Source organism: Thalassophryne amazonica, chromosome 5, assembly GCF_902500255.1.
Source record: "Thalassophryne amazonica chromosome 5, fThaAma1.1, whole genome shotgun sequence".
Taxonomy (NCBI): Eukaryota; Metazoa; Chordata; class Actinopteri; order Batrachoidiformes; family Batrachoididae; genus Thalassophryne; species Thalassophryne amazonica.
The window spans coordinates 5,393,099-5,405,609 of NC_047107.1; the positions used below are offsets into that span (position 1 = coordinate 5,393,099).

Genomic DNA, 12,511 nt, shown 5'->3' on the forward strand with positions numbered 1-12,511 from the left:
CTTTAACAGTGGAATATCTGGATAAAATGCTGAAACCGACTTCTTCTGAAACTTCTCTGTTCTCTCACGACGTCCTGGATCAATAGAGCCTGAAATGTGGAGGTTTTCAGCTTGAAACAGGCTGTCGACGGCGCCTGGGAGCGCTGCGCGACGTCCCGCTCCGTGGGAAGTCCTTAAAGCGACAGTATCACCTCAAAATCTCTCATCAGCTGTTAAAATTTTCACAGAAAAAAAGCTTAATTTTTCGAACCGTGTCCACTTCGATGTGTCTCACAGGTTTAGAAAAAATTTTGATCAAACAAAGCGCCAGTCTCTCAGCAACTTCTCAGACAAAGGAATTCCGACGAGGGGCTGGACGACTCCTCCCACAAGGAGTGCTCACAGGCGAATGACGTCACCGACAGGCGTAGAAAAACTCACGCATGCGCACGAGGGTTCAAGCATGTCTGACGTAAAAACATATGAATGAAATCCATATAGTTTTTGAAAAAAATAAAAAAGACCTATACTTTATTGACAGACCTCGTATTTATGTACAAAACTGTTTACAGAAATATTTCTGAATTAAAGTTGTCCACCATGAAAATATTGGTGCTCAGGTGTACGCCACCAACTACAGCCACAGGATCAAGTCAACAGATGGATGAGAGGAAAAGAAATCTTTTAAAGAGCACCGTGACTAAGTGAAGAGGGAGTTTGAACTGTAAGGCACCAGACACGGCAACACCAGCTCCTGCTCAACACTGACTGCATATTAATCAAGAACAGTTCAAATACATTACAAAATTAATTCAGTGGCCCTCAGCCATTTTCATAGTCCAATTTTAAAATGCAGTTTAAAAATTGCAAGTGAACAATGCTCATAATTATAATACACTTTTAGCATATACTCAAAATAGTTCACTGAAAGAGAAAACTTGCATAACTCAAAACATACAACCAAAAAGTATCAAATCTATTTGTAAGCATATTCAGATGGCATAAAAGGCCTCCACTGGTAAATACCAAAGCTCCAAGCTCATTAAAGTAGGAGAAATTAAATGGAAGGAGACTCATTAATAAATGACTTTCTCAAGCATGAAGATGGTTCATTATTGAATGGTACCTGAAGCTGGTTTGATAAATATTACAGAAGAAGGGGTAAACAAGCCATGTACATGTGAAACTGGGGTGGCTGCCAAACCTCAGAGGCTGCTGGTACCAAACTTTGTGAGTTACCCAAAGCCACTCACTGGTAATTTTATTTGATGGTTCATGGAGGACTCAGTTAGATTCTACAGCTTGAATACTGTTGTTCCTGCTGCTGTGGATGGATTAATTTTCGTTCAGCCGAAGAGGAGTGCAGTTTAGCGGAAAGGCGGGTTCAAGTTACCAGCCACCTCAGCCGGTGAATCTTGGATAGCCTTACTGCTCAGGATGGTTCTGATCCACTCATGGTCTGTTGTGAATCAGTCTTTTTTATTCTTAATGACTTGTTGAAGAGCCAGAATCTGGACATTTTGAGTGAAGACTTGGCAGTGGGATCTAGAGTTTATTCATCGGCATGCCGTGGCTTTCAAGCTATTGAAGGGGACTTGCTGTGGTTTTTCGGACCAAGTTCTCCTGCCACTGCAAATGGTTTTTCAACTCTTGAACTACGGATGTGTAAAGTTGGACAGGCGAATCCATTTTATTTGGTTTAATTTATGTACCTCCTGGCCCCTTTATTATCCCCTGGTATGATGAACGTCCGTCCGCTTTGGCTCAGTAGCACAATATGTCAAGAACCAGTGAGTAATTTCATTCATTATTTAGCATAAAGAGTGTATTTGTGTGATCCCCGACACTTTGTGCTACTGATTTTTGGGGGACTGGGGGGGTATGTTATCTCCTGATGACGCTTGTTTAATTCTTCATCAGTACCAGATTGTGAAGACATGGAAACTTTTTCCAGTGGTTCAATGACAAAAATAACCTGCTATATTAAACAAAATGGCTCTTCTAAGAAATGACCACTTTGGATTGTTGAATCTGTACGTAGTTTTCAGCACGAATGTCAGAAGACTGAACGATGATGGAAGTCCACTCATCTTCAGGTCTATAGCCTTTATTTGAAGTATCTCATAACAGTTTTTAAATGGCTTGATAAAGAAAGACGAGGCTGCATGTTTTATTGACCTGCTATTCTTTAATCATTCATAGTGTACATACTTTATTTGGTGCAGACCATCTGACTTTTCAGTTTGGTCCACACCAAAATAGCAGGTGTGTGATAGCTGCCTAGTCCCATGGTTGTGCTCACTGACATTAGCTCTGTGCAATAGTCAGCCATTAATTATACTCCAGGTCTCTAAATTAGTCTTCCAAACAGTCTTAAAGGTCAGAGCTACTGACTACAGGCTGAAGTGAGAATCCCAGACTCTCATTTGGGTTTGTAGTTCCACCTGTGATCTTGCTCCTGTAATGTTTCAGTATGTCTGTCAGGCTCATCAAGAGATGGCTCTTGAGGAAAAGTAGAAGAGTTTTGTGGTTGTTGCTTTACAATTCTCAGCATATTGTTGTGGTGTTTTTTGTTTTTCTTCAGGTTGATGAGTCATCAAGTTTCTCCAGTGACCAGGTGATGTTGGTGGATACGAAAGACTCCCATGATCAATCCATGAAGGCTTCCATGTTTGTAGAGTATGTGGACGGACTGGCTGTTGACAGCACTGTGAAGGACAGCGGCCCCAGCAGTCAAGTACAGACAGTCCGTGCATCTATGTTTGAAAATGTTGTGGAGAGACACAGTGTGCTTATGATGGAGGAGGGCAAGCATGTTAACATGGACAAGGACGTCAGTCTCCCACCAACTAATAAAGGAAGTATCAATGAAGAAGGAACACTCGTCACTGCCGTCTATAAGGAGCCTGTATCTCCGCCCGGTCCTCTGCAAATAATGCATTCCTTTGACACCGTGCAAGCAGTGGAAGGCAGCAAGGCCGTGAGCGAGAGCGTCCCATCAGCCCAGTGGGAGGACAAATTCATGACTCTACGCGCCAGGCGCTCAGAAAGAAACAGCCCAGCGGCAGAGAGTTCTAGTCCAGCACCAGCAGAAGATGCTTTGGCCATGTTGAAAGAGCAACAGCCACGATACCTGCGAGTGGGAGCTTTGCAGAAATGGAAGACTGCAGACCTCAACCAAGAGGCAGGTCTGAACAGAGAAAAACTGAAGGAAGCAGAAAAGATGAAACAAGTCATTTTGGAGAATAGGGGGCAGTGGGAGACGGAACAGGAGGAAGTGGCCGCTGCGCCGAAACGCCTGAAAATGTTGCAGCCAGAAGAACATCTGAAGCCGAAAGAAACCTACTTTGCTTTGACTGGACAAATACAGGAGCTGGGTTCTCCTGTAGATGTTGGGAGGGATGTGAGCCTGCAATTTGAAGATTTTTCTGTGAGGACTGTGAGCTCTCAGGGGAAGAGCGCTCCATTCAGGAGGAATCCTTCTTTAGATGAGGCGCTGCGAACAAATGCTCACATTCAAGTCGAGAGTTTGACGACAAGAAGCCACAAATCAGACAGGGAGACTGGATCAGTTCTGGACAGGCAGATGACAGAGGGGGTATTGGGTATTGAAAAGAAGAAAGAATGCAAAAAGAACATACAAAAGGGAAGAGTGAAAGAACTTGAAAAAGAAACCCTGAAAGAGCTTGAAATGAAACGGCAAGCACATGCAGAGTTTGCACGGATGAAGGAGCTGGAGATGCAGAGAGAGTTTGAAAGACGACAGAAAGCATTTGAGAAGGAGAAACGAGAATTAGAGGAAAGTGAGAGGCAGAAACAACTTGACAATGAGAAAAGACAAGAATTAGAGAAGGAGCATGTAAGAGAGAGACAACAGCAACTTGAAAGACAACAGGAGTTGGAGAAGCAAAAGGAGATGGAAAGGGAGAAACGGCGCTGGTTGGAAAAAGAGAGACAACACGAACAGAAGAGACAGAGGGAGCTTGACAAGGCAAGACAGGTACTGGAAATCCAAAAGGAACGGCAGAAAATGGAAGACATGGAGAGGAGACGGAAGCAGAAAGAAAAAGAGAGGCAGCAGCTCGCGGAGCAGAGACTTAAAGAGGAGGCAGAGAAACAGAAACAGCTCGCAGTGCAGCAGGAGCTGGAGAGACTGAAAGAGATTGAAAGAGAAATGGAAAGACAAAGGGAGATGGAGAAGGAGAGACTGAAAGAGATGGAAAGAGACATGGAAAGACAAAGGGAGATGGAGAAGGAGAGACTGAAAGAGATGGAAAGAGACATGGAAAGACAAAGGGAGATGGAGAAGGAGAGACTGAAAGAGATGGAAAGAGAAAAGGAAAGACAAAGGGAGATGGAGAAGGAGAGACTGAAAGAGATGGAAAGAGAAAAGGAAAGACAAAGGGAGATGGAGAAGGAGAGACTGAAAGAGATGGAAAGAGAAAAGGAAAGACAAAGGGAGATGGAGAAGGAGAGACTGAAAGAGATTGAGTGGGAAAAGCAGAAAGAGGCAGAGCGACTAAAACAAAGAGATTTAGAAAGAGAGAGACAGAAACAACTCGATATTGTCAGACAACAATTAGAATACCAGAAGATGAGACAACAAGAATTGGAAAAAGAAAAATGGCATAAGGAGGAACTGGAAATGTATAAAGAGATGGAAAAAAGAAAACTCCTGGAGTTTGAACAACAAAAACGAGAACTGACGGAGCAACAAGTGGAGGAACTCGAGAAATGGAAGCTGAAGGAGAAAATGCAAAGGGAGGAGGCAGAGAAAATGAGACAGGTAGCAAAACTGCAAGAAGCAGAAAGACAGCGACTAAAAGAGAAGCAGCAGATGGAGGCGCAGGAACGGAGGATGTTGGACTTATCGCTGTTTAGGCCTAAAGTGGTGGATCTAGATTCTGTGCTCCGAGATGACATGTTTTCCAAAACCCCTTCTCAACGAAGTGACTCTGCACCTCGATGGAAGGAGGCCTCCCCCAGAGTTCAGCAGTCTTATAAACCTGCCATCCTTGACATAGACTCTTTCACTTCCCTAAGTCAAACCTCGCAGATGAAAGAGGTGATGCCTGTTTCTGGAATTCAGGGTAGAGAGATGGGGAATGGATCCAGAATACAGTCTGCTCCAGCTGAGAGAGACACCAGCCAAAAGGTGCCATCACAGTCTTTGATGGGTTTTCCAAGTTCAACATGTGCACCACCCTGTCATGATCCCTGGGAGCTGGTGTCTAGTGAGTTGTTAGTGGACAGTCCAGTGGGTGGACATGAGCCACCTAAAAAACACTTCACCACATCCACTCTGGAACAGTTACTCTCCAAGCAGGAGGAGAGACTCCTTGCTCAACAGAGGACCTCATCTGCTTCACAGTGCAAACAGTCTGACATGACCTCCTTTTCCACAACTGAAGTGAAATTTGCAAGCCATCCTGATGGTGGCTCCAGCAAGATTTCAGCAGAACCGAGCTGGCTCTCAGCAGAACCGAGCTGGCTCTCAGCAGAACCAGAACTTCAGGACAGCAGGAAAGAACTTTTGCCTCCTCAGAGATCTCAAGGATCCCAGGTTAGTAAGTTTTGGGGTGACATGATTATACGAGGTCTGTCCAAAAAGTAACGGACCTTTTAATTTTTTTCAAAAACTATATGGAATGATCTGGTCGTTCCAGCCTGTCGATGGTCGCTCGGTGCGCCGTGCGCCCTCCGCCGCTGTGGGCTCTCTTTAAAAAGGTTTTAACACTCCTTAATCCGTGTGACGCCGACAGAATCTTCACCAATATCCATCTGAATCTTTTGAATGGTTTCCAACTGGCTGTCTCTAACAGTTTCTGAAAAAATTTCATGGAGCAAAGCTGCAGCCTCTCAGCAAGTTCTCAGACAAAAGAAATCCGATGAGGGGGGTGGACCAGTGCTCACTCAAAGCCTGCCCACAGGCGAATGACGCAACCGACAGGCATGAAAAAACTCACGCATGCGCACGAAGGTTCAAGCTTGGCTGATGCAATCACACGTGATCAAATCCATATAGTTTTTGAAAAAAATAAAAAGGTCCGTTACTTTTTGGACAGACCTCGTATCAGACTATTGGAGGTACAAATAGAACATGAGGTACATCTGGAACAGGTTTGTCCAGCAACTGTAGGATTTCAGAGGAGTGTCATGGTGTTGAAATCAAATGCAAAATGCAAAATGTCTGAGAAGAAAATAACTCCCAAAAATAGATTTAAAACAAAACCTCAAAGCTGTACGGGTCTAGGTTATTAAGATTTAAGTCATTCTTAGCATTTAAATAAAGGATGTATAATATTATATTACCAATATGATGAAAATTCACGGTATCTGGAAATCATTTTTAATTTTGCCTCCTGAAGGGTTGAAATTCAACCGATCAGACGCCATGACCTACATTTGGTGGTGACGTCCTAGATCACATTGGGGCTTCCCCTGATCACTGCTAGGGATGCTGGGAAGGACATAGCAACAGCCAGTCAGAGTACAGAAAGGCACCGTGATGTCAGCTGGCTGCTCACTCGAACAAAATAAACCAAAATAGCAGAAAACGCTACAAAACAATTTTTTCTTTATAAATCTGTCATATATTTTGTAAAAGCTGCATGAAAGTGTTGACGGGATGTGGCTTTCTGTTTTGTTTTATTTTCTCCAACTTGTGAAATTTAACCATTTTTAATTTTTTTGTTGTTGTTGTTGTTGTTATAAAGGTTGGTGGACTCTGCGTGATTTTTTTTTTTTTTTAATCCCTCTTTCTCTGCAATTCAGCAGATTCATTACAGCTGGAGGTTGAATATGTAAGCCTCACAGTCACGTTTGTTTTAATTATTTTATTTAAGTTACCGTGTTTTTGAAGTGTTGTGTGTGGCCCAAAAAGAGAAAATTAAAAAGCGAAACACAGAAGAAAGACTGGACTTCTGCCAGCTGCCGGGTCAATAGTCACTCCCCCTGTCGAGCGGACCGTAAAAATAAACAGACACACTGCTTCGCTTTAAATGTGCAGTCAGTCTATTTCAGATGATCAGCGTGGATCTTCTTTCTCTTAAAAGGCTTTATTTTACTCTGTGTGTTGCGTTGGAAAGCTGTAGCTATCATTGCTAATTTGATTAGCTGTTATGCTCTAGTCTTCTTCTGTTTTTTTTTCTGGGGATGTTACAGCGCCACACACAGGCCTGGCATATGTACTGCAATGTTAAATAAAGCTTTGAGGCACAGAATTTGCCTCGAACATTTTTTGTAATCAAATTATTTGTTACCTGACTAATTGTTTCAAACCTACTTTGAATGTTGGCAGTATGACTGGTAAAGAGAGAGAGCTGGCTGATATGATGGAGACATATTGTGTGTGCAAGAGACCATGTGGAAGGGAAGTAAGAGTAGGAGCATCAGCAGTGAGTTCAAGTTGTTGCATCATGGTGAGGACAGGAAGAGAAATGGTGTTGGGGTCATTGTAAAGGAAGAGTATGTAAAGAGTGTATTGGAGGTTAACTGAGTATCTCTCAGGGTGATGAGTGTGAAGTTGGAAATTGAAGGGGTGATGATGAATATCATCAGTGCATATGCCCGTAGGTTTCGAGATGAAGGGAAAAAAGACTTCTGGAGTGAGTTAGGTGAGGTGGTGGAGAGTGAACCTAAGCATGAAAGAGTGATGATTGGAGCGGAGTTCAGTGGGCATGTTGGTGAAGGGAACAGAGGTGATGTGGAAGTAATGGGTAGATATGGTGTCAAGAACAGGTATGTGGAAGGACAGATGGTAGTTGATTTTGCAAAAGGGTTGGAAATGGCTGTGGTGAATACCTACTTTAAGAAAAGGGAGGAGCAGAGGATAACATATAAGAGTGGAGGAAGATGCACACAGGTGGACTACATTCTGTGTAGATGATGCAAGCTAAAAGAAATTAGAGACTCTAAGGTGGTGGCAGGAGACATTGTTGTTAGACAGCATAGGATGGTGGTTTGTAGGATGACTTTAGAGGAACAAGAAGAGAGTCAGAGCTCAACAAAGGATCATATGGTGGAAGCTGAAGGAGGAAGACTGTTGTGTGAAATTCAGTGAGCAGGTGAGAGAGGCACTGGATGGAGGTGAAGAAATTTTGGACAACTGGGAGAAGTACTGCAGATGTGGTGAGGGAGACAGCTAGGAAGGTACTGGGTGTGACATCTGGACACTGGAAGGAAGACCAGGAGACTTGGTGGTGGAACGGAGATGTGCATGCTGACATCCGCGACATGTCTTGTAAATCACTCCAGAAGTGTTATCAGGTTACACAAACAGTGTTTTCAGTTTTAGAAGTGTTATTTTCTTGCTCGCTTTTTTCATAATGAAGATACAGTAGTGTTCAGAATAATAGTAATGCTATGTGACTAAAAAGATTAATCCAGTGCTGTTACAGTCACCCAACAACAAAAGAGTTTTCATTTTATTCGCACGTCCATCAGACTCATTCTCTGATTGACTTTTTTTTTTTTTAGATAAAATATTATTACCTGCAGTAAAATCATGTGACTATTCTACAATCGTTATTTTAGATCATGCCCCTCTTCTGCTAGATGTACAGCTTATTCCAAAAAGTGAAAATCAACCAATTTGGCGCCTTAATACAGGATTGTTATCCTCTGACACTTTTTGTGAATTTGTTTCTGAGAAGATTTCTCTCTTTATTCAAACTAATAAATCTGAATCCATCTCTCCCTCCATTTTATGGGAAGCTTTTAAAGCAGTAATACGCGGTGAGATTATTTCCTATTGTGCCAGGTTAAATAAACAGGGAAGACAAAGACAGCAAGAATTACTAGAAGCGATTCGGCTAATTGATAACCACCCGTCTCCTCGCTTCAAACAGAGAGATTAAAGGTCCAAACTGAATTTGATATCATTACCACCAACAAAGCAGAGCTGCTTTTAAGGCGCACAAGGAGCACTATGAATACTATGAACACGGCGATAGGGCCAGTCGGGCGATAGGGCCAGTCGGCTCTTGGCACTGACAATCAAAGGACAAGACTCATCTCGATTTATTACAGAAAGTCGTAAAGACTCGTGTACCAAAGTTACAGATCAGTTACGGATAAATTGTTATGGTTCGGACGAGCGTGGAGGATGAACCTAAAAGCAGGGAGCAGAGAAATGGACGTTAGAAGATGGATTTATTTCACAATGGAATAATATACAGAGGAAATGATAAGCAGGAACGTAGTCTAGCCGAGTGGAGACCGGCCCACACAGCGGTGGAACCAGAGGATCCGTAGTCCCGGCAACTTCTGTTCTGGTGTGATGGGTTTGGAGCCAGGTGGCCGCCAACAAGCTGTCAACGAGGCTGGGGAAGATGCACAGAAGGATGAGTGCTGAGCTATTCACTTCCAGAAGTGGTTCTCACAGTCAATCAGTGACAAACTATCACAGCTGGTCCAGATATGCAGGCAGTTAGACAGAATGATTCAGTTCAGTTTTTTCTGGCAGTTCTTACCAGGAGTTCACAATTCAGTTTGTATGACTATTCCAGGCAGTGTTCTTGCCCCCCTAATGTTGGATATATTTAATGATTCACTGAAACGTGGGATCCTCCCCCCAACTTTAACCCAAGCCTCAATATCACTTATTCACAAACCCATTAAAAACCTGGAAGAATGTAGTAATTGGAGACCCATCAGCCTGTTCAACGCTGATGTGAAGTTGTTAGCTAAGGTTCTGGCTGGCCGTCTGGACCCCTGCCTGCCAAATATAATCTCAAACTGGTTTTATAAGAGGCAGGCAGCTATCCTCGAATATTCGTTGGCTACTCAATATTATCCTTTCAGAGTCTCGTACACATTAGGCTGAAATGGTAGTTTCAGTGGACGCAAAAAAGGCTTTCGACCAGGGGGAGTGGGGATATTTATTCTCAATTCTTAAAAGATTTGGTTTTGGTCCAAAATTTATATCATGGCTTCAACTGTTATACAGTGCACCCATTGCTAGTGTGATAACCAACTCTACCCGGTTGGAATACTTCCCCTTAGCATGCGACTGCCGACAAGGCTGCCCCTTGTTGTTATTTGCCATTGCAATTGAACCCCTGTCCATGGCCATTAAAAGCTCTTCACTTATCACTGGTATCTGTCAAAATGGAATTGAGCACAGGGTGTTGCTTTATGCTGATGACCTTCTTTTTTACATATCAAACCCTCCATTAGTACAAATCATATTCCCGAAATACTACAAATGTTTGGCTCTTTTTCAGGTTATAAACTAAACTTAATAACAGTGAATGTTTTCCTGTGAATGATGCTGCAAAACAGATCCCAGGTCAAACATTACCCTTTCGACTAGCTCCTTCCACTTTTCGCTATCCAGGTATCAGTATTTCACATGATCTCACCTCACTTTGCAAAAATACCATCATGAAAACAAAAGTGAAATCAGATCTCCAACGTTGGAATGCTCTCCCCCTGTCTCTACTAGGCAAAATCAATGCAATAAAAATGAATGTGGTCCCGAGAATCTTATTCCTTTTTCAATGCTTGCCGGTATTTCTCCCAAAATCCTTTTTTAAAGAACTAGATAGGAACATTTCAACTTTTATTTGGGCAGGTAAGACTCCAAGGGTAAAATATTCAACCTTACAAAGAGCTAAAAATGATGGAGGCCTCGCACTACTAAATTTCTTGACATATTATTGGGCAGCCAATATCCAAAAAATTCACATGTGGTATAACTCCCCTAAAACAGACTGGTGTCAAATGGAGGTTTGTTCATGTAGCTCTGTCTCTCTAGCAACCTTGGTCTGTGCCCCTCTAAACTCATATCCTACACATTATACTTCAAATCCAATTGTTCTATCTACAGTAAAGATTTGGAAACAATTTTGATGCCCTGGAAAGAGTCAACACCACCTCTCCTTGTGATAGTCTGACACTGATACAGTTTAAGATTTTGCGCAGGACACATTTGAACAGTTAGAATTAACAAACTATTTAATTCCGGTGATATGTGTGACAGATGCTCCCTCTCACTTGCCAATCATGTGCACATGTTCTTCTCCTGTGTAAGGCTTGGTCCATTCTGGTCCTCTTTTTATGATACCTTGTCTGAAGCTCTCAATAGACCCGTGGTTCCCAGCCCTTTAATCTCTGTTTTTGGTGTACCTGAGGACTTTGCCTGTCTCTCTGCCAGGGAGAGGAATGTTATTGCTTTTTCCTCTCTTGTGGCTCGCAGACGAATCTTACTTCACTGGAAGGACCAAAAACCCCCATCTTCTAAATCTTGGTTGAAAGATCTACTGTCCTTCATTCATTTAGAGAAAATTACATTCAGTGTTAGAGGCTGCTCTGAAAATTTTAATAAGACTTGGGGTCCTTTTCTGTCTTTGGTCAATGATGTCATCTCTGGAGGACTAATATATATTTGGCTGTTTATGGGACAAGACTGTATCAGAACATATGGACCAACTTATAACACACTGTAATCACTTGTTTATTAGATTATTTATTTTATTTTATTGTTTTACTTTTTATTTTATTTTTGTTTACTCTTTTTTGTTTTATTTTGCTCTTGTTTTATTTGTATTCCAATTGTCTGTTAATTTTAATTTTCTTTATCTGTATGTGTGTGTGTGGGTGGGTGGGGGGGGGTATTGTTCGAGATCTTATGTTTGGGGGGAAAAAAACAGAATTGGAATGTCATTGGAGAATGAATCAAGTGCTGAAAATTCAATAAAAACATAAGGAAAAAAAATATTTACACACAAACAAAAGTGTTTGCAGCTAGCTAGATCAGCCACTGACATCATGGTGTTGCTCTACTCTGATTAACTTTCACCCCTGTCCCTCAAAAAAAAAAAAAAAAAAAAATGAACAGAATGGGACTTTTGAACCTCTTACAATAAGTCCAGGTTAGCCATCTTTGAACTTGTCCAAAATGTGTGTCCCAAGAATGTTCCTTGTGAATTTGAAAACTCTGGCAGTAATAGGACTGGACTTATGCTGAGCACAAATGCACTCAAGCAAAGTCTTTGCCTGACCAAGGCAGCGTCTCTCCGTCTGGAGTTGGTCCCCAGGTGTGCCGGACTGTGGCTGCCCGCTGCCCCTAGTGGTTGGATTGTGTCCAATTGTAATTTGGATGGGTTAAATGCAGAGGACACGTATTGTTGTATGTTTGTATATTTACAATGACAATAAAGGCTCTGTTCTATTCTAAATGGTATTATTAGATAACGTGGCTGAAGATGTGGTTGGGAACTCTTTGTATGATAGGAACTAACCAGGATGCGATCGCGCAGTGTGTCACGACGGTCGGTACCTTTGAATAACTCTGTGGAGGGAAGCCTTTTCAGGATGAGGAGTCGGAGCGCCCACCGAGAACAAGAGCACCAGCGCTGGGTGAGTTCAGCGTCACAACACCAGTGGAAACCCACACGGGGACAAGATTTTCTAAAAATGTCTTTGCTTTACTGCTTTCTGGCTTGAAAGTGTTGTGTGTGTGTGTGTGTGTGTGTGTGTGTGTGTGTGTGTGTGTGTGTGTGTGTGTGTGTGTGTGTGTGTGTGTGTG

General features: G+C 42.5%; 1 protein-coding gene across 1 annotated transcript in view; it reads left to right on the forward strand.

Annotated features, from left to right (window-relative positions):
* Positions 1-12,444, forward strand: part of LOC117510061 (titin homolog) — an 85,281-nt gene extending 72,837 nt beyond the window's left edge. The window contains exons 4-6 of the mRNA XM_034169674.1: positions 2,564-4,153; positions 4,274-5,542; positions 12,217-12,444. Coding sequence (XP_034025565.1) covers positions 2,564-4,153; positions 4,274-5,542; positions 12,217-12,429 — 3,072 coding nt within the window. The 3' untranslated portion in view covers positions 12,430-12,444. The remainder of the gene's footprint in view (positions 1-2,563; positions 4,154-4,273; positions 5,543-12,216) is intronic.
* The last annotated feature ends 67 nt before the right edge of the window (positions 12,445-12,511 follow it).